The sequence below is a fragment of the Gossypium hirsutum genome, chromosome A02 (assembly GCF_007990345.1).
Source record: "Gossypium hirsutum isolate 1008001.06 chromosome A02, Gossypium_hirsutum_v2.1, whole genome shotgun sequence".
Classification (NCBI taxonomy): Eukaryota; Viridiplantae; Streptophyta; class Magnoliopsida; order Malvales; family Malvaceae; genus Gossypium; species Gossypium hirsutum.
This window is the reverse complement of record NC_053425.1, coordinates 96,056,591-96,076,922: the sequence shown is the minus strand read 5'-3', so window position 1 is coordinate 96,076,922 and position 20,332 is coordinate 96,056,591. Positions and strand designations below refer to the sequence as shown.

The window sequence follows — 20,332 nt, the reverse complement described above, 5'->3', positions numbered from 1 at the left end:
TATTGTAGCAAAAAAGTGTCCACGTGGTAGCTTTTTTTCTGTATTTTTGCTGACAATGCATCCTGCTTGAAGCGTTTTTGACACAATTTGTTCAGAAACGTCTTCTCAAAATTATTTTTCAGGAACTACTGTAGCAAAAGAGCATCCATGTGGTAGCCTTTTTTCTGTATTTTTGCTGACAGTGCATCCTGCTTGAGGCATTTTTGACACTATTTGTTCAAAAACGTCTTCTCAAAATTATCTTTTCAGGGTAAAAATAGTCAAATTTTGTTTAAAAAAATTGACACAATTTTATTTTTTTAAAAAAACTAAACCCTAATTTAATTAATTTTAACCCAAAACTCAAGACCCTAATTTAATTTATCTAAAACCTTAGAACCCTAATTTACTTAATCTATTTAAAAACCATAAACCCCTAGAATCCTAATTTAATTAATTTTAACCCAAAACCCTAATTTAATGTATCTAAAACCCTAGAACCTTAATTTACTTAATCTATTTAAAAACCCTAAACCTTAATTTAATTTATCTAACACCCTAGAACCTTAATTTAATTAATTTTAACCCAAACCCTAATTTAAATCATCTAAACCCCCAGAACCCTAATTTACTTAATCTATTTAAAAACCCTAAACCCTAATTTAATTTATCTAAAACTTTAGAACCTTAATTTAATTAATTCTAACCCAAACCCTAATTTAATTTATCTTAATTTAATTAATTTTAACCGAAACACTAACTTAATTTATCTAAGACCCTAGAACCCTAATTTACTTAATCTATTTAAAAACCATAAACCATAATTTAATTTATTTTAAACCCTAATTTAATTTATCTAAAACCCTAGAACCCTAATTTACTTAATCTATTTAAAAAACATAAACCATAATTTAATTTATTTAAAACCCTAGAACCCTAATTTACTTAATCTATTTAAAAACCATAAACCCTAATTTAAATATTTTTTATAAAATAACACTAAATCTTGATTTATTTTTAAAAACTACTAAAACTATAAACCCAAACTTGTTTTAACAAAAACCTAAATACTAAACCCTAACTTATTTTACCCTAAAAACCATAAAAACCCTAGGGACTAACATACAAATATCCCTAACATATAAAAACACGGAGTAAAGCGTGTCCCCAAGGGAACTTTTTTGCCACGTCAGCAAAACGTTTCCATGTCAGCGCGTTTTGCTGATGTGACAAAAGACGCTCCCTTGAGGGCGCGCTTTGCTGATACGTTCCCCCTTAAACGCGGACACATAGGCGCATTTTGCAAAAATCGGCCCTTTCCGGTAAATAATGGTGTAATCGGTCCATTTCTGTAAATTTACTTAGAAATGGGCCTTTTTAGGTAATTTAGTCCATATAATTCAATTATTTTATTCTGTTTATTTATATATATTAGATTACGACACACGAGTCAAAAAATTTTATGTAATAAATTTATAAGTTAAATATAATTTTAGTTGAGTTTATAATGTAATGGTTTAATTTATTATTTAGCCCTTAAAGAATACCTATTTTTCTATTTTTGTATCTAAAACATCATGCTAGAAAAATGGTGGTCAATTAGATCACGCTACTTGCCTGTCTTTCCATTTTATACTATAATTTTAATTTAAAATCTTTTTTATTAAAAATAAATATTACATCATTAATTTATTTTCTTAATTATTAATTTTATTTAATTAGTATAGAGAATTTTCCCTTAAACCAAGGCTTGTAGGGGTCGAATTCTTTAAAATAAAAAATTTTTTATTTAAGTTTTTTAAAATTTTTAAAATTTTAAATTAATAAATATAAAATTATAGTTTGAACTAAAAAAGTGTAACCTACTTGTCTCTTAAACCACTGTGTCTGTGTAGTTGAATTGTGGTCTCTTCTTCAAACGAAATCTTTATTCTTCAAAGCGTAACTTAGGTTTTTTTTTTTTTTAATTATTAGAATTAACGGATTTCTACTTTTTGAGGTTGAGATGGTGAAGAGCGAAAAGAATTTGATGATAAAGATATACCCTGATAATGATGACCAATTACTGGATAAGATGAATTTAGAGTTTTAAGTATAGTATATTCGTTTATATATTTGTATTTTTATCGAATAGATTAGTTTAATAAAATTATACATGAATTATATTAATATCTTTTGTATATTGTCTTCGATATTTTTTGCACACAAAGTAAAATAGAAGAAAATATCAGTTCACTGGTTATCTAATGTTTAACTAATATTAAGTTGTATTGTAACCTTTCAAATCCGACCTAGATGTTAGGCCCGAATCCAAGAGATTATATTGGCCACCAAAATGGCCTATTACGATCGGAGATTTTAAAACTGTCAAACATTTGTTAAATTTAAAAGAAGACTTAGTTAAATTTTCTTAAAAACTCATGAGTTAATAAAAAACCATTTTTGTTATCCATTTTCTTATAATCGGAATTACTTTTTGAAAGGCTAGTTGATTTTTAATTCATTTATTAACTAAATTTTATTTATAATTTTGGAACGGAAAAATGGATTCATAATTTAGTTTTAATAAAAACTGAAGTTTATGCATCTTCTGTTGATTTCCATAATTTAATATCCTAAAATCAAATTAAAAGACATGCATGTTATATAACACTAAAATTTACTCCTAACAAAATTTATGTCTCATGCCACAGTTTAAATAAAACATTAAAGTTTTTGACTAAAGAAAAATTTTAAATAAATCTAAAATATTATAATAGATAAAATCGAATAAAGTCCCTCCGAATGTCGTGTCTACATCTTAACTTGGTGGGATATCTGTAAAAATAGATAATAAAAGAGAGTGAGCTATGAATGTAATGTTCACCGAAATCTCGATTGACATCCCTTACAAACAAATTTGATTCGATTAACTTTCACATTGTCAATCAATGTTGAACTTTTAACATAATGACCAATTTGCACTCTCTCTTTTTAACATACAAGAGTTAATTTATATATTTTTTTAATAGAACGAACAAAATAGAATCCATTTTCTAGTCTAGGGACCTCCATGGTGATTTTTCCAATATTCTAACATATCTTTAAAAGTCAAATTTAATTTAATGAGTTTCTTTTATGGATATAACTTACACACTATTCATAAGAGTAAACTGACGGGTTGAATTTGTTGGGTTCGTTTGATTTGATTGAATGTGTGAATAAAATATTGATATTTTAATTGATAGGAAAATAATTTTTTTAGTAAATAAAATAATTCCTTCAAACAAAGAAGTCTAAATATGTAAATTACATAATTAATCATCTAATTATAAAAGTATTTAAAATAAAAATTTTACAAGTTAAGTATCTATGTTACATAATTTAATCATTTGGTCACTCACGTTCAAATCATAAATGATAAGTTGACGTGACAGTTAAAAATTAATATAATAATAAATTTAACTATCAACTTTTACATATTATATTGATTTAGTCATAAATTTAAAAAATTATCTTTCAAAATTTACAAATAGAGTCTATCAATTTGTATTTTCTTTTTCTAACTTAAGAAAAAATGTTATTGATTGATACAAGTATACAAGTCATGTTATATTATTGAATAACAAGCCTTCAATTATTTAGCTCTAAAGAATTTGTGCACTTGAGAATATCCGATGATAAATCAAGATTTTACCATAATTGCAATTTTAGAGAGATGCGAAAACGAAGCAGATGGGTCACTTTATTCTAATTTTAAAAAAATTTAAATAAATATATAAAAATACATAAATATTTTCAAAAAAACAAAAGAAATAAATTTAAATTTTATATAAATTTATTTTTATATTAATATTAAATAAAATAAAAATCCCTACCCGACCTCTGTCCCTCTCCTCCTCCCCCTCCCCCTCGCCCATCCGACCCCACCCCACCCCACCCCCCACCATCGTCCCTCCCCTCTCAAAATCTCGGCAGCGGCCACCATCTTACAGAACAACTGAAGAGGGTCCCGACATGTGGCTGTTGCAAAATGGGGCGAGTTGGCATGGAATAGCGCTTCTTCAACTAAACATGCCTTGTATTAATTAAAGGTTTGATAATATTTGTTAAATTTGGTTACCATTTCTTCATATTATCTAACCCCCAATGATATGATTATGAAGCCAAGCAAAAATCCGAAAATGGAAGAACTTCCAACTTCTATCGTAAATTCAAGAGTGAGATACAATAATAAAAAAGGTAAATGATGTTTAAGGATGGCTTTTAAAGTCTGATGTTAATTCATTATTAAGCAATATAATGCACTAACCCTCTTCCACCTCCCATTGTTTCTGCTTCTGATGTTTTGAGAGGGACGGGGATGGGTTGGGGATTTTTATTTTATTTAATATTAATATAAAATTCAAATTTATTATTATATTTTAAAAAAATATTTATGTATTTTTATATTTTTATATTTTTTTAAAAATTACTATTTGTAAATTTTGAAGGTTACCGATTTTACCAAATTATGTATAAAAGTTTTGATAGTTGAGTGTATGTCTAGGCAACTTCGTACACACGTAGGCCTTTAATAAAAAGAAAGCCTAAGAAGAGAGGTAGGAAAGGAAAGGACACGGTTGTTTTGGCATTAAAAAAGAACCTTTTAGAAGTCATAAATGATTGTCTTAGGTGTGAGCTTGCATTGGTCCCTACATTTGCAGTGTGTGAACTGTCATCTGCCTAATAAATAACATTGTTTACTAGTTGACCCAATCCCATGCATTTTTTGTATTTTTGTTCTGTTATGTAAGCTAACGACCACCTGCCCAACCATCTGTAATTAACCCCCTCCCCTCAAACCTAACTTCCCTCTACTTTTTCTCTTCTAATAAATACCATCCTTCCCCTCTCCCCTTCTTCCATATACCCCATTTCTTCTTCTTCAATTCTTGTTTTTGTGGCAAACACATGGCAAGCTCAAGGACTGTTTGTGTAATGGATGCTTCCGGTCACCTTGGCTCCGCCCTTGTCCACTTGCTCTTACATAGAGGCTACACTGTCCATGCTGCCCTTCAGCCCCATCCAAATGGGTTCCAATCAGTTGAGGAGCTGTTTCCTTGTAGTAATAAAAATTTGAAGATATTCGATGCAGACCCTTTTGATTACCACAGCATTACAGCTGCATTGAAGGGATGTTGTGGTTTATTCTACTGCTTTGAGCCTCCATCTGACCATTCTACTTATGATGTATGTTTTACCTTTTTTTCCATCTCTTCTAACTAACCATGTTGTAATCGAGTTCATTGCATGTTAACAAAAATTGAATTTTTGCATGTGGTGCAGGAATTCATGGCGGAAATTGAGGCCAGAGCTGCACACAATGTGTTGGAAGCATGTGCTCAAACAGATACAATAGAGAAGGTGGTTTTCAGATCCTCCGTAACCGCCGTCATATGGAACGAAAGTCGAACTGGTTCCGACCTGGACGAAAAGAACTGGACCGACATCAATTTTTGCAAGAAGTTTAAGGTACTTAAACATGACATCTTCAATTATGTTTAGTTGTTGGACATAAATTGATTGTTGGACTTGCAATATTTTGAGCAGTTATGGCATGCACTGTCGAAAACGTTGGCGGAAAAGTCAGCTTGGGCACTGGCAATGGACCGAGGCATAAACATGGTGACCATTAATGGAGGATTGTTGATGACGCCTGACCTAACCATCACAAATCCTTATCTAAAAGGAGCAGCTGAGATGTATGAAGATGGGGTATTTGTTACAGTGGATCTAAGGTTCATAGCCGACGCTCATATTTGTGTGTTCGAAGATGTATCATCGTATGGACGATATCTATGCTTCAACCATGTAATCAGTTGCAGCCATGATGCTGATAAACTTGCTCAAATGCTATTACCATCATCTGATCCTTCACCTCCTCAAAGGTTAGTACTTGGTTAAGAATAATATTTTTAAATTATTGTCTGGATTAACTTTATTTTATTGATTTATGTTTGCTTTGTGTCTGCAGTTGGGAGAAGGCGAGAATCTACCAGCAAAGAATAAGCAATAAGAAGTTGAACAATTTGATGATGGAGTTTGAGAATGATCAACTTTTAAGCAATTGATTTATGGATTGCTGCCTTTATTATTTTAGAGAATATTGTGTTACTCAGACACAGATGATGTATTTACCACATATCGAATACGGGTATTTTAGGGGAACAAATAAGTCTTTGTAACATAGGTTACATAAATTTAGGATATCCTCCAATTTTTTATATTCTTTAAAGATTTGAAATTGTTTGAATTTAGTAGTCAAAAGATTTTACTCATTCAATCCCTTGGCCTGCAGACATAACAATTGACCTTTGTCTTTTAGTAATGATAATCTTTTGCTATTTTGGGCAGTTCTATCTCTAAACAAAGGGAGTCGGCCATCAAATATTCGATATAGCAGAAATGTACAACTAGCTCTTTATTTAATATTCACATTCACTTTCAGGACTTGAATGAATCCCCACACAAAAATTTGATTCATTTATGTATCCTTAGGCACTTAGAGACATAGACATGATCGAAGAAAGCTTGAATTTGCAGACTTTGGTAGAATTTTGAGGCTGGAATATGACCTCTGTACTTGATCTTACAATTACTTCTTTCCACTCGAAAGCCGAAGCTCCTCCACTTCGATAATCTCGAGGAGAGTACAAAACCTGAAGCTTTGAATGGGCTGCATCAACAAAGTACAACATGATGGAACAAAAATATGGCAACAGTTAAACCAGTCGATAATGTCAGCAATAAAATTAAAAATGACTATGAGAGAATAAAATTATGGGGATTACCTAATCCAAACATGCTAATCTTTTGGATGACAAGGCGACTAACTTTTGATCTCTTGATATTTCTCAAAGCTAGGATGTCCTCTTGCTTCCCTTTAAATTCCAGAAATTCTCCAAGCACATATTTGTTATCTTTAACCTCCAGCCTGCAGACATCATTGGAAATCAAGTTTTCGCAAGCTAAAACTTGCTGCTGATGAGAATATAACATTCAAACGAATCACGAAATCTACTCGTATAATAAAAAATTCATCTTCCTATGTGTCTGCAAAATAAGAACAATTTACTTCCTACTTAATCCCTAATGCTTAATTCAAATTTTCTTGTGTTAGATATTCTTTGCAGTATCATTTTATTTACAAGTGTCTGAAAGATGGAGAATCTTGCAATTGGTTCAGAGAAAACAAAGTGAAATTATGTAATGGAGTTCCAGTGTCACATAGCAATATGCATTATCAAAATTACTGACCAAAAATGACATGATAGTTATGATCCTATGCGAATGAAGTTAAAAGCAAAATCGTTAGCACATTTAGTGACAAACCTGTCCCACATGGGAGCTGTGCTGAGAATAAAGTTAAGTTGCTGATGAAAAGATTCCTGCATCTCCTTCTTCCCACCACAAAAGGCACTTTTAATCCATCCAGATAACATACTTCTTGGTTCTGGTTTTAGTTGCACCCATTGATCATAAGTGATAACCTCGGATGGAAAATTGTTATAAAAGGTACTGCAAGTGAAATCTATTTAGTAAATAGTCTTATATGGATTTTTCTTTTAAGAAAAAAGGGGGGAAAAAGGTTATTCAGAACAAACCGGAATTTTGGATTAGGAATTACAACTTTGTATGAAAAATATCCTTCAGGTATAGCAACTCCCCTTTGTTCAATATATGATTCGAGGACTGAAGCTTGGTTTTTAGCCTCTGAAACCTGAAGCAATAGATAATTTATAATTATCTTCAGTACTCTCTAAAGTTAGAATGCTTTCCTATTGGCCAAAAATAAAAGAGTTAGAATGTTTTTTCTCATCACTAGCAGTAGAAAAGTTTTACACTCATACTAAGGGCGTGTTTGATAAAATATTAAAAAAAATTCAATAAATTAAAAAAAATTCAACATTTAATTTTTCCAAGTGTGTTGATAATGCTTAATGCAGAAACTATTACGTTAATTTTATTTTTAAAAACACATTTGAAATAAACAAGCTCTTAATTTTTGTTTAAAAATAAATATTCAAATGATTATATTTAACTTTTATTGATAACTGTTTAAAATAATATAAAATACCATATTACTAAGACTGAAATTATGAAATAAAGAACCATGAAATATAAAATACTATCTTAATAACAAAATTATAAAATACTTTATTAATAAGATTAAAATTTTAAAATAAAGAATTTTAAAAATCAAGATTTACTACTATCAAACAACATAAATATAATCCTTTTGGACTTAATTTTTACTAATATACCAAACAATTATATCATATAAATTCAGTACTAAACATTCAAAACTTAATTTTTCACTTAATTAAACATCTAACATAACAAATAGTTTTATATATAAATTTAGTATTTATAAAATTCTACCAAAAATTCAGAACTTACTTTTTTTGGTACAATTGTGATTTGAACCAAGCTATTCCCAGGGAAGGGGATCGTTCGGCCAATAGGTCACAACTTGGGGTTCCAAAAATTCAATACTTAATTTTTCAACATTTTAATTGTTTAGTTGATCAAACAACACTTAAGGCTTTGCTTGAACCTAAAAGGTAGCATGTATACATTCATGATACTAAAAGCCAACTTGTAACCAGACATTAAGGTTTAAAAGACTCAACCAGAGGTGAAACTGATCAGACTTCCAATTCTAGTCCAACCAGTTGAACCGACCGCTTCAAAATAGTTTTTTTTTTTTTCTTTTGTCTTTAATATTGAAAAAGTTTTGATTATAGTTTTTCCTTATACATTTAAGTTTACCAGGATCTGATTATTGATCACTAGAACTAAAAGTGTAGCACTCTACAAATAGACCACATAGTTATTGGCAATATAAAATATAGCTAATAATTAACAAAAGTATGTTTTTGATTTAATAGTATAGATTTCAACATAAAATTAAGAGGTTAGGGAAAAAAACAAACAAAAAGAAGATAAAACCGATTTTTAACCGGTTCAAACGGTTTTGTGCTTGTTTGGTTACTAAGTGACTTCATATGCTAGCTGAAGCCGACAGTCCACCAGCTCACCGACCAGTCCAAATTTTTTAATCTATGCTAGACATCTCCTCCCCCCCCCCCCCCACTCTCTTCCCCCCTCTCCTCCCCAACAAAATGCTTAGTAGAACATCAAGTAACTATTATCAGTTTTGAAGGTGCTTGTCAATAAAAGATGTCCGGTAATACAGAGAAGAGTGAGAACTCAGAAAATAAATGCAGTTAATATGCATCGTGACACTGAGAATACAACCCATCAGAAAAGCCTTTTATGGCAATCAACATTCACCCTCCCTACAATAAACATGCGAACATGCAATACATATTGAGTTCCTGAAGAAGTAGATATGGTGACTTACGGGATCAGGATTACACACTGCACTTTGGCTACTGCCACCTTCACAGGTCCAGCTACCATCCTCATTTATAGAAATGAACCCTGCTAGATTCTGGACAGAAATAACTGTTGCTTCTCTGCACATATGGATCAAAACTTCAAGAAGTAAAATAAAAAAGCACCAGAAAGTTTACATCAACGGAAACTCCAGTGATTACATAATTTTGCAACATTAAACAGAGATAAGAAATAAGAAAAAGAACTTTAAAATACTAAAAATCCCATTCTCAATGATATTAGCATCTTTGTACGCAATTTAAACAAGGCAATTATAGCTTTTATAAAATATATATAACTAATAGCTACTAAAACATACTCAAAGCAAATGCAATGAAGCTGGCAAAGCATAAACACCTTACCTTTTAGTAACAAGAACAATATCGATATTCTGTCGAGAGCCAGTGTTGACATCCGGAATGTGAAGCCCCACATACACCTTTCCACCATGAAGCTTTTCAAGTCTACAATGAAGATGCATCAAAAGAAGCAATTAGTAGAGGAGTGGAGGGATTTGATTACGGCCACTTAGAACTTACCGAAATACTCCGTTTTAAATTTAACTTTAATGTCAATTTTGGTCGCAAATAAGCTAACAAAATAACCTAAGACTATGTTTGATTGTTGCTTCTGCTACTTGAATTGTGCTACACAAAAGAGAGAGAGAATTAACACAAAATCCCGCTCCATATAACAGTAAAATCATGGACTTCGTTATTCAAAAGATCTGAAAATCAATTTTTAATTCTTCACATTCAAACGCATTAATCCTTTTCACTCACAAAGCCCAATAGCAAGTTGATAAAAGCAACAACAAAAGAAGTGTCAATTTACAACATTTTTTCCATGGGAAAGAAGTAAACACTACTTCAAAACTCATTCTAAGAATTCAATTCTCCATGAAACCAAACAAACCTTTACAACTTAATACTTGCACAATCAAGCTCAGCTCAGAAACAAGCTCTACTAAAATCAAGAAAGTATCGCTCTCATTTTTATTTTATTTTATTTTTTTTGGGGGGGGAGAATTTATTAGAAAATCATGAAAATAGAAAAAAGTTGAAAGAGTAAAAGTAGCACCTATTGGCGACGGAGAAAATAGCATTAAAATCAGAGGTTTCGAACTCCAAAACGTCGTCGGAGCCGTAGAAGAAGCGGCGGAACAAGCGGTAAAAGACAAGTCCACAGATGATCTCCACCCACATGGTGGACTCCTTTCTAATTTTGTCGCCGTAAAATATAAAACTTGAAAATGAAAATGAAATTGAAATTGAAATTGGAAGTTCCAACACAAATAAACGCCACAGCCACAGCCACAGCCACAGGATCCTATTTCCTTCTTATCTTCTCTTCTTTCTTTAGAAGTAAAAATTGACGGGATTTTAACGTGGGAGTAAAAGCGACGCCGTGTTGACTACCGCTTCTCTGTTAGGAGAGAAAGGGCTGACCACCGGATCAGCTTAACGCCTTAACCACTAAGCAAGAAAACAATGTTTCTTTATTCTAGCTAGTTGGTAACCTAACGTAAGGGGGGTCTTTTTATTTTGTTCACTTAAAATTAATTCCTTGCAATTTGGTCGCTTTCGTTCATCACACAATACTTAAATCTCATATATTTAGCTCGAATAGATCGATAACCATGAAGCTGAAAAGAATAAAAAGAAGGGTCCAGTTGATTTTGTTTTTGGATAATAAGGGTTAAATGGGATGAATTTTTTTTTAAAGCTTAATTGTATTTTTTTTAAAGCTTAATTGTATTTTTACTTTTTTACTAAGGGTTTTTTTAACCTTTAAGTTAATAAATTATTAAATTTTTTATCCGTTAATAATATCAACTAATTTGTTATTATAATAATAAATTTAATTAATTTAATCTCTATTTAAATTTTAAAATTTTATTTTATATTTCGAGATTATCCTTAACGAAATCAATTAAACTTAAACTTGTTTTGATAATATAAACATGAGTAAAAAATAATTACAATTAATTAAATTTATTTGTTCTTTGTTTGGGAAAAAAGTAATGAAAAAATATGAGCTTTATTTGGAATTGAATATAAAATTAATTAATTGCTTAATATCTTAGCATAGAAGATTCAATATCATATAATAAAAAAATTGGCTTAATATAATATTTGGTACTTGAAATTGACATTTTTTTTCTAATTTGGTACAAACTTTTTTTTGTCCAATTTCGTACCCAAACTTAACACTTTTTCTTAATTTGGTACCTAAACTTGACTTTTTTTCTTAAGTTGATACTTAATCTGTTTGGGGGTCTAATTTGATACCTGAACTTGACTCTTTTTCTTAATTTGGCACCTAATCTTTTTTTTTGTTCGGTTTGGTACTTAAACTTGTCAAACATTTTACAAATTACTCCAATATACTAACAATGTTATTTTTTATGAGGTAGCAAAAATAATCAATGTATGACCAACATATGACACATAATATGATATTTTTTTTGTATTTTATATGTTCGATTACTTTTAGTTTTATTTTTTAATTAATTATTTTATTAATTGAAAATAATGAATTTCTTTTCATTTAGATTTTTTAAAACTCTTTTTTTCTTATTTAATATTAATTCGTTAAGCATAGCTCAATTCCTATTTTTTTAACATGAATTTCCTCCAACGCTGACTATATTTTTGTAGCATAACAAAAAAAATAAATTTAACACTGTTAGTGTTTTTATAACACCTCATACTCAGCCTAGACGTTATGAACAAATCCTAAGGAATTACATACGTACTTTGAAAAACAAAAACCTAAAATTTGAAAACATTTCGTAGAAGTATACTCGATAATGGTATTTCCAATTTTTAAAGTAAAATTACCTTATTCGGTTACTTCATTTAAATTCCAGAAAAACATACATAAAATTACTTATTTTTTGCAGCGAAAACCTTAAGTTAAAACAGAATTTTGAAAATCATAATTTGATTTTGAAGTTCAATGCATTGCAGTTTGAATTAAAATAATCTAAAACATTATAGTAGTTCAAAATGAAAAATAAAATCCAAAATATAAACAGTCCTCAAAAGTCTAAAAACTATCCAATGGAAAATAATATTTAAACTAAACAAAATAATTAAAAAAAGACCAACAATTTTTAACCGAGCTGCCGCCACATCGATCCGTCCTAAGTCTATTGGTTACTTGAAAGAAAAGAAAATAGAAAGTGAGCTTACGGCTCAGTGTGTAACACATCTCAAACAACAAATCATACACATATAAATTAACAGATAATATTTCAATTTATGCTCAGATACAAAATCAGATATATTTTCATTAATAGAAGTAGATGCAGAATCAGACCCTACCCCCATCTACTGCACACCATCCCCGTCCATCCTTACACACCAATTAGAGTTTCAAGTACTCATCCAACCCCATACACCAATAAGTGAGCGTATGTCACTTTTCAGAAGTAGTGCAATCAAGCTGCCGATTAATAATATGGGGTAAATCGCTAGAAGCATATATATGTGGCTGAGCCACTAGAACATATTTATGTGGTTTTAAACCACCAGATAAGGCAGATAATTAAAATGCCAACACTTCATCCGCCATATCACATCCCAACCCAATGCACGTGTACATACTAACAAAAATTCAATATACAAATGTCATGCATGTTTTTTGTATGTAATCATGCTTTCAGAATTGTTAGTACACAAATCATACATATATAATTCACATACCTTAATCATATCGCATATAGAAGCATGCTAACAGATATCATATTTTCAAGTCTTATTTAAGCAGTATGGACCCTACAAAGAGTCTAAATATGAATCACAGATCAAATTGGCCTTAAGTGACAATTTTTAGAAAATGGGCCCACGCGGCCCAAATAACCCAGACTGTGTGGGTACACGGTTGTGTGGCTCACATGGTCTGGCACACGGTCATGTGGCTCATACGGTTTGGCACACGACCGTCGGACTCACACAGCTGTGTGTGTAACGCCCCCACGCCCGAAACCGTCGCCGGAGTCAAGCTTGAGGAGTTACCGAATATAATTTATCAAATTAAGAACTTCAAATCTTTTGTTTCTACATTCACAGCTTTCTTGCTACTCGCGTCACAGTTACAAGAAAAATCATATCTCGAGTTACGAAACTCGAAATCAAGATTCGTAAATTTTCCCTAAATCTAGACTCATATATCTATTTAATAATTTTTTTCTAGAATTTTTGGTTGGGCCAATTAGTACAGTTTATTAGTTAAATTCTCCCCTGTTTCAGGGTTCGACTGCTCTGACATCTGTGTATTACGAATCAGATATCTCTTTATACAGAATTTCAATGACTACGAGATTTGTTTCTCTTAAAACTAGACTCGATAAGGAATCTGTAAATATAAATAATGACTTCTAATTATTTTTTTACAATTTATTATGAATTTTTAAAGTCAGAACAGAGGATCTAGAAATCACTCTGGCCCTGTTTCACAAGGTTTCAAATATCTCATAAAGTACAATTTATATGCCTGTTTTTTTTATCCATATGAAAATACTCATTAAGCTTCAATTTCATAACTTGCTCATCATTTAATTCCATTTATACTATTTTTAGTGATTTTTCAAATTCATGTCATTGCTGCAGCAATATTCTATTTTAAGGCAAATTTCATCTTTTCATGAGTTGTTATGAACTAGATAACCTATTAAACTTCCATGATATCAAACATGATCTAAATTTAACCATCACCATGACTTATCAATATCAAACATTTTCTCAACCAATCATGGCCATATCATAAAATTATTTACACAAAATAAATATATTGCTATACATGCCATACTTAAGTTTTACAAGCCATTTACCCAGATGAAAGTCCTTTGGATAGTGTGATCGAACCTTCGACCCATCCCGATTCCCGAGCTGGTTTGTTCAAAACTACAATAAATAAAGAGGAGGGAGTAAGCATAAATGCTTAGTAAGTTCATATGTAAATAACAAGTAACATAACAATACAAATATACCAAACAACTTTAGCATGGTATCACCAAAACATATATCATATTTCTAAACATCATTCATCATCTTACTACCTTATCATTGTTGTATCTATTATCAACCCGAGGGTTAAGAACATACCTGTCCAAAGTGTCCATTTCACAACACTTACCAAAACGTCGCTTGCATCTTAAGTGTTCTTTCATTTCACTAGAAATTTCACCCGTTGAACACATCGGAATACAACTCGGATACACGGATAATTTGCACATAAGTGCCTCATATGTAATCAAGAAATCATGTAACAGCCCCTAAGTGAACTCGGACTCAACTCAACGAGCTCGGGCGTTCGCATCCATAAGTGAACTCGGACTCAACTCAACGAGTTCGGATGCCTAGTTACATTTCACGAACTCGGACTCAACTCAACGAGTTCGGACATTCGCATCCATAAGTGAACTCGGACTCAACTCAACGAGTTCGGATGCTCAACCATCCTAGTGACATGTCACTTGTATCCTAATCTATTCCTAAGGTTCAAACGGGCTTTTTTCCTCGATCTCACATTGCCGTCTTCCATGGAATATCGGAACCGATACTCGGTAGCAATTCATATTTATCAAGTAGTAAACATAATTTGCATATTACTCAACATTAACCACAAAGCATAATATTTCACGATAAAAAAATCAGCATATCATATAATTAACATCAATAACTTAAAAATAACAATTATGCTACATTATTTACACATGAATTTACCTCGTATGCGAAAATGGCTACTTTTACCATTTCGTCCACAACTTGGTATTTTTCCATTTTAGCCCGAATTTCAGTTTTACTTACTCTATCATTTAAAATATAGTCTAATTAGGACTCACATTATTCAAATTTACCCAAAATCATATTTTGGAAAAATTACAATTTTACCCCTAAACTTTTGCATATTTACACTTTTTCCCCAAAGCTCGTAAATTAAACTTCAGCCTATTTTCTTATGTTTTATGACATGCTGATCATTTTTCCCTTCTATGGAAACATCAAATTCTCACTCTAACATGTACTTATGACTATTAGGTATTTTTACCGATTAAGCCCTTTTGCTCGTTTTCACTTAAAACCGAGTAGTACAAGTTGTCTAACATAATTTAAAACCTCATATTCTATCATAAAACACCAAAATACACAAATTTAAACTATGGGTATTTTTCCAAATATAAACCCTAGGTTGAATTATTGCTAGCATAAGCTTAATCGAGCTACCGGGACTCCAAAAACGTAAAAATCATTAAAAACGAGGCTAGAACGGACTTACAATCGAGCTAGGAAGCTTGAAAAACCCTAGCCATGGTTTCTCCTTGCTATATTCGGCCATGGGGTTGAAGATGAGCAAAATTGGCTTTTAATTTTGTATTTTAATTCATTTTACCCCTAAATGACCAAAATGCCCTTACTACTAAACTTTCCAAAAATTCCATCCATGTCCAATTTTTGTCCATAGACTTAGAAATTGATAAAATTGCTATTTAATACCTCCTAATTAATATTTCAAAACAATTTCATACTAGAAACTTCTAGAATGCAAGTTTTACAAATTATTCGATTTAGTCCCTAATTTCAATTTAAGCACTTTATGCATAAAATTTCTTCACGAAATTTTCACACAATCATGCAATCATATCATAGACCTCAAAATAATTATAAAATAATTATTTCTATCTCGGATTTTATGGTCACGAAACCGCTATTCCGACTAGGCCCAAAATCAGGATATTACAGTGTGACATTGACAGTAGGGTTTTTTAGCTTTTTGTTGTTCGTTATTTTTACGAGTTTGAGGTGAGGGAACATGATAACAAAACAATTTCTTTTTTTTTGGGGAAAATTGAATAAAATAAAATAAAAATAAAGATATTATCTGACCAATTGATTTTCTGATATCCTATCAGATTTCCCTAAAGTTCGAATTTAACTAAACTAATAACACAAAGCAGCACAATGCATGAGATTAAAAATATATTTCCACTTGCACACATATGGATTCAAACACGAGACCTCTAGGTACATTGAACCAGTTAGCTCATTCTTCTCAACAAATGTGCACAAATAGTTTTTAAACTGGATACTCAAAGTTAGGGGTTTAAACAAAATTTAGCAAAAATACAAGGGAGATGATTTGAACTTAAAACCTTACACACACAAGCAACACATTTAACCACTGAACCAAATCACTTCACTTGTCATATTCTAATAATTCAAAAACTTAAAATTTTGGTGCGTTACAGTTTTGCTTAATTTGTATAACAATTAATAAATTTGGTACCAAACAGGTACCAAATTGGGCCCAAAATAGTTTAGATACCAAATTAGAAAAAAAAATACCATGTTCAAGTACCAAATATTATATTAAGCCAATTAACTAAGGCTTCTCACACAACTATTAAACACAATAATTTTCATTGACGATTTTTTAAAATAATTTCAAAACATCAAAATAAATTAAATAAATTGTTGAAAATTTTTAATCCATTAATAATGTCAATCAATTTATTACTATAATTTTGAATCTTAATATTTAAAAATTTATATTTCAAAACCCAAATTTAGAATTTTCGGCAATAGGATAAAGAAGTAAAATTTGACAATTTTTGTGTATTATTTTAGTTTCTACCCTTTTTTTTACTTTAATCCTTTTTTTTTTACCTCAACCAATACTTGAAAAATATATTTTTTGGGTGAGCAAAATGAAAGTGCAAACATGATGTAGTCTATATAGTAAACTACCATTAGAGATTTAATGCTTGAGTGATTAATGTCCTAAAAGTTAGGTGACCAAATTGCAAGAATTTTATTTTAAGTAAATGAAAGCATCCTAAAAATTGGATCACCAACTAGATAATTTACCATTTATAATATAATATTATTTGAAATTTAAATTAATCTAAATTAAAAATGTCTTTATATTAAAAAATTTATCATCCGAATTTATTTAAACAAAAAAAAGCTAAATTAATTATAAATATTATTTAATTTAATTTTAAAAAATTAAACCCTTTTGTTTATGAGATAATTTTAAATGAAAATTACTAAATAAAATATATTTGATTAAAAATTTTAAAAATAACTTTTGAAAGATGAAAATATGTTAAAATTAAAAAATTAATAAAAAATTCCATTATTTTCCATAAAAATGCTTTTGTAAAAATGAAAACTGTTGAGGGGAATCGACTCTCTTATTAGGAGAAGTTTTTGAAATATCATCCTCTAAGATACCGACCTGGACCTCGAACACTAGAGATATTGTATCCAGGGTGTCTATGCTCGATTTTAGCCTTGAGATTTTCTCTCGACTCCAAGAAGAGCCCAAAAGAGTTCATGGAGTTTATGGAGAGCGCTTATGGTCCACCAAAACCACCAAGGAAATGTTTTATCATTTGGCCTTGGTGGGATTCGAACTAATGCCCTTAAAGGGTAAGGACATACCAAGTATACCAAGATAAGGCATATAAAGCCTTGGTTATACCAAGATAAGGCATATAAAGCCTTGGTTGATGGTTTGATCTACCGTAAGACACTTTCCATAATTAATATTTTTAACAATATTAACACCTTTCGTGAATTTGTAAGTTGTATCTATACCAACCATTGACCAAGCTCTCCCTCAAGTGGGACAATACCTTCTATTGATGGTTTGAGACTCAACTCCCCTCAACAAAAACAATATTTTTTTTACTTTTAAATTAAATCAATAAATTTACCCTAGTTCAAATCCACATACATTTTAATAATTTTAGCTTTAAATTTAATTAATAAATTGTCCTTGATTTGAATTCGTTTAAATGTAAAAATAATTTTTTTACAATTTTTATTTATTAAACCACTTACCCTAATTTGAACCCATATAAATATAAATTTTTTTAAAAAAAATATTGTGTTTCTATTATAGATAAATATGTACCAAACATGTTTTTAAAATTCTAGTCATTAAAAAAAACTAAATCATAATTAACTATAAAGAATTTGTTGAAACAGACAATTGTTAATTGTTTAGAAAACAAAGTGCTTGAATTAAAATGATAATTACAGTAGCCACTTCAGATTCTGTTGCGATAAAACAAAGAAGACAATAACACAGAATATTGTTTCTGCAATTCGTTTTACCTACATCAACTAAGCCTAGTTCAATGAGTAAATCCACCATCTTTAATCCCAAAGCAATAAATGATTCAAATTCTATCATAACATGATATAAGAACCTCACTTGAGAAAACACAATTATTTACTCTCTTAAATGTACTCAAGAACTTAGGCAATAAACACAATTTGTATACTTTCTTAAATGCACTCACAAAATACGTTTCAAATAAATAGATAAGTCATTCCAATGTATAAAAACTTCAAGATTTGCTAATATTCTAAAAATCAATTATAATTTAATCTCTATTAAAAAAGGGCTAAAATAACAAGATAAAATTATTAATAAAGACCAATGTAAAATGAACAGTTACAGAAATATCTTCAATGCTAACCAGTCTAATCTTCATACACGAACTTATTTGTTTTCACAATATCAGCATATAGATATTTTATCTAGAAGATTAGCAACTTCCATTGTCAAAATTACTCGCTCCAACCGGGCTAGATACAAGAGGAGTAGTAGCAATCATTTAGCAAATCCCCAAAGTGACAAAGCAAAGAATCAAGCAATTCAAGGTGGCTAATCCCAAAAATATACATACAATTACAAATTTGGAAATTAGCAACATTTTTGTAATATGAAGAATATGTATCATGGGCTTATATTTATTATATTGAATTTGAAAATAAAAGTTTGCAATTCTTTTATTCTGGAAACAAACAACTTTAAAACAATAAAATATTGGTCAACAAAAAAGCAGTTTACTTATAGAAGGTAATTGGATTAAAAAAATTAACCAAATCAAAATAATTTATTTTACTTTCCATCACATCACATCACATCAATCATCTGCCTCCTATTTTTTCTCCCTTCTATTTAGATATCTTATAGACCTATTCATAAAGGTCTGGTCAAATCAAAGTCCAGTTCTAAAATATTTTTCAAATTTAAATTTATTTTTAGATTCTATCGTACAGTCTATAAAACCCGTTTTACTATTTAAAAGTTAATAAAATATTAAAATATCTTTATTTATTATTTTATATTTTTATAATTAAATTTTAATTTAAAAATAATTTTTATTATTTAAATTGAATTTAGGTATAGAAATCTTTATTAAACTCGGCCCAAATCAAGCTGAGCCTATCTAATCGGACGGCCTACCCAAAGGTCTAATATTCTTTTTCTTTATTGTGGGCTATAAGAGACTAAAAGTCGAATCATAGGAAAATGTGAAAATAAAACCATCTCCTCCATTACATGGATGGTTACTAGTCCAATGTTTACTAAATATAATTTATGGCATCATTTATTGGATATTGTCCAACACCTTTTGTTTCTTGTCATAAATTAATAAAATTTTTAAAGTCACTGATTTTTGTTTCCATCGGTTTAATTGATTTATTTGGTTTAATTGAACAAATTATTAAAATTTTTAAAAATATATGAGAAAGCCCAATTCAATTAATTCATACTAATTTGTGGGTCAATTAATCCAATTACTTATTCAAAACCAATACCTGGTTAATCCAGTCCAACTCTTCTGAAAATAGTGCTACTACTACAATCTATTTTTTTACATAAACCAAGCATTCCCTTAGCATTTGGAACCATCATTACTTTTAAATTCGGATATTTTTAAAATAAAGCTAAAAACAAGAAACAAAATCACCAACAGAGATTAATCATCATGCACATGTTAAGTTAGTTTAGCAATGATGAATTTATAACATTTAGTTAAACAAAGAAATCACAAATGAAATACAACTTAAGTAACCAAATTTTTTTTAATGAATTTTAGATATGAAGAACAAGCAAAAAA

At 30.1% G+C, this 20,332-nt stretch overlaps 2 protein-coding genes across 2 annotated transcripts; one reads left to right on the top strand and one right to left on the bottom strand.

Annotated features, from left to right (window-relative positions):
* Positions 1-4,911: 4,911 nt before the first annotated feature.
* On the top strand, positions 4,912-6,071 carry LOC107951749 (cinnamoyl-CoA reductase 2-like). The gene is given in 4 exon segments (NM_001327590.1): positions 4,912-5,190; positions 5,287-5,472; positions 5,551-5,888; positions 5,975-6,071. Coding segments are annotated over 4 exon segments (900 nt in total).
* A 326-nt stretch (positions 6,072-6,397) lies between these two features.
* On the bottom strand, positions 6,398-11,015 carry LOC107951747 (uncharacterized). The gene is made up of 7 exons (XM_016886884.2): positions 10,483-11,015; positions 9,765-9,866; positions 9,368-9,482; positions 7,605-7,720; positions 7,333-7,518; positions 6,792-6,934; positions 6,398-6,676 (listed from the first exon to the last, which is right to left on the bottom strand). The coding sequence occupies exons 1-7, from the start codon at positions 10,605-10,607 to the stop codon at positions 6,495-6,497; spliced, it is 969 nt and encodes a 322-aa protein (XP_016742373.1). The 5' UTR covers positions 10,608-11,015; the 3' UTR covers positions 6,398-6,494.
* Between the last annotated feature and the right edge of the window lie 9,317 nt (positions 11,016-20,332).